Source organism: Colobus angolensis, unplaced genomic scaffold (genome assembly GCF_000951035.1).
Source record: "Colobus angolensis palliatus isolate OR3802 unplaced genomic scaffold, Cang.pa_1.0 Scaffold210, whole genome shotgun sequence".
In the NCBI taxonomy this organism is placed as follows: domain Eukaryota; kingdom Metazoa; phylum Chordata; class Mammalia; order Primates; family Cercopithecidae; genus Colobus; species Colobus angolensis.
In genome coordinates this window covers 1,929,349-1,931,723 of record NW_012115267.1, presented here as the reverse complement: position 1 = coordinate 1,931,723, position 2,375 = coordinate 1,929,349, and the positions used below count along the sequence as shown (strand labels likewise).

The following is a 2,375-nucleotide window of genomic DNA, read 5'->3' as shown; positions in this document are numbered from 1 at the left end:
CTTTCTTTCTCATTCCCTCCCTCCCTTCTTCTTCGTCTCTCCCTCTCTCCCTTTCTTTCATGTCTTTTGCTCTCCCCCTTCTCCTTCCTGCCTCTCTCCCTCCCTTTCTATCTCCTTCCTCCCCACCCTTTCTCTCCCTCCTTTCCTTCCTCTCTCCCTCCCTGCCTCCCTTTGTTTCTCACTTCCTTACTCTCTCTCTCTCCTTCTCTTCCCCCTCCCTCTCATTCCTTCCCTCCCTTCCTCTTCCCTCCCTTCATCCCTCTATCCCACCCTCCCTCTCTTCCTCCCTCCCTCTCCGTTTCCTCCCTCCCATCCTTCCTCTCTCCCTTCCCTTCTTCTATCTGTCCCTCCCTTCCTCTCCCTCTTTCCTTCCTCTCTCTCTCACTCCCTCCCTCCTCCCTCTCTCTTCTTCCCTTCTACCTCTCCCTCCCTTCCTTTCTCCCTCTCTGCCTCCCTCCCTGGCTCTCTCTACCTTCCTCTCTCTGTCACCCTCCCTCTCTTCCTCTCCTCTTCCTTCCTCTTTTCCTCTCTCTCCCTGCCTTCCATTCTCCCTCACTTCCTCTGCCTCCCTTTCTTCCTCTCTCCCTCCCTCTTCCCTTCCTTCCTCTCTCCATTCCTTCTGCTCTCCCTCGCTCTCTCCCTCCTTTCCTTCCTCTATCTCCCTGCCTCCTTTCCCCTTCCTTCCTCCATTCCTCTCTCTTTCTCTGCCCCTCCTTCCCTCCCTCCTTCCTTCTGCTCTCCCTCGCTCTCCCTTTTTCTCTCTCCCTTCCTCCCTCCTTCCCCTCCGTTCTCTAGCTCTCTCCTTCCCTTCCTCTCTCCCCTCTTCATTCCCCCTTCTCCTTCTCCCTTCCTTCCTTCCCCCTCTACTTCCCTTCTCCTCTCTCTCCCTACCTTCCTTTTTCCTCTCCTCCTCCCTCCTTTCTTTCCTTCCTTTCTCCCTCCTTTCCTCTCTCTTGCTCCTTCCTCTCTCGCTTTCTCCCTTCCTTCCTCTCTCGATCCCTTCATCCCTCTTTCCCCTCCCTCCCTTCATCTCTCTCCCTCCGTTCCTTAGTCTCTTTCTCTCTCCCTTCCTCTCCCTCCCTTCTTCCTCTCTCGTTTCCTTGTTTCCTCTCTGTCACTCCCTCCCTTCTTCTCTCTCCCTCCTTTCCTTCCACTTTTTCTTCCTTGCTCTCTCCCTCCCTTCCTCTCTCTCTTCCTTCCTTCCTCTCTCTCTCCCTCCCTCACTTTTTTCCTTCCTCTCTTTTCTCTCCCTCCCTTCCTTCTTTCCTTCCTGTCTGTCTCTCTTTCTCTCCTTCCCTCCCTTCCTTGGTTTCTCTCTCTCTCTCATATACATACACGTTTATATTGATACTTACCCATAAATTTACATGAGTGTATACACACACACACACACGTTAGAAATCATGAGATCATAGTAATATTTCTAATTTCAGTTCATCCTTTGAGTCTTTCTTACCTTCTCCATTCCGTATTTGTATGTCCCTTCTTCTACCGTGAGAACTTTGGCTCCTCAAATCAATACATCAACACATCCACTCATGTGCTCAATCCTATAATATACCTAAGAGTTTCACTGTTTTGCCCACAGTATCACCATCAACAGATTTACTAAAAGGAGTTCAGGATTCCTTTGTCAGTCTTCCCCCAACAGCATTCCCTACCCTGCCCACGACTGAAGGCATAGTGTAAAACACTGTTTTCATAGGTTACATATATTAAGTTATTTCCTTCTTTATTTTTTCTTTTAGTGTAGTTACGGTATTCATTTGAAATTCAGTTACATTCAGACAAAAGTTTTTGGTTTTGGACAAATCCTGTGGCGTGTACACTCATGCAGACCCACTCACAGCAGCTGCCCCGGCATGCTGCGCAGGAAGTGGCACAAGGCATTCGTTCACAGCCGCAGGCCTCCCAACAGCACGAGGGCCCAAGCCTTTGTTTCTCCGCTGCCCTCTTGTTCACACTGTGTTATGTGGCTGACAGCTACTAATGGGTTTTATGTAAAAAGTTGATGTCAAAGAATTATTTTGATACCTTTATTTTGTATCTGAAGTAATTAATACTAGCACACTGTGTGGTGGATATTTCATTGAAAGATTTTCTCAAGTCTTACACGGTCTCTGTGCTCTGTTGACATGTTTGTGAACTTGGTTATGCTTGCTTGATGAGTAACATACCTGTTCTCCTCTGTAGATGACATATTCAGCATATGCCAGCCCATTGACGCTCGGTCTACCAATGACTGAGTGGTGCCCTGGAGGCGCGTGGGCCATTTTCATGGTGCTAAACTGCAGAAAGGATTTCCCAAGGGTCACTCTACAGAAGAGCATTTGTCTAAGGAAGAAGAAAAAAAATGCTTTGAAGGAAGCTTTAAA

General features: G+C 48.5%; 1 protein-coding gene across 2 annotated transcripts in view; it reads right to left on the bottom strand.

The window, feature by feature from the left end:
- Positions 1-2,375, bottom strand: part of TNKS (tankyrase, TRF1-interacting ankyrin-related ADP-ribose polymerase) — a 220,893-nt gene that overhangs the window by 14,547 nt on the left and 203,971 nt on the right. For both annotated transcript variants that reach the window (XM_011942810.1, XM_011942811.1), the window contains exon 26: positions 2,178-2,334. In XM_011942810.1, coding sequence (XP_011798200.1) covers positions 2,178-2,334 — 157 coding nt within the window. The remainder of the gene's footprint in view (positions 1-2,177; positions 2,335-2,375) is intronic.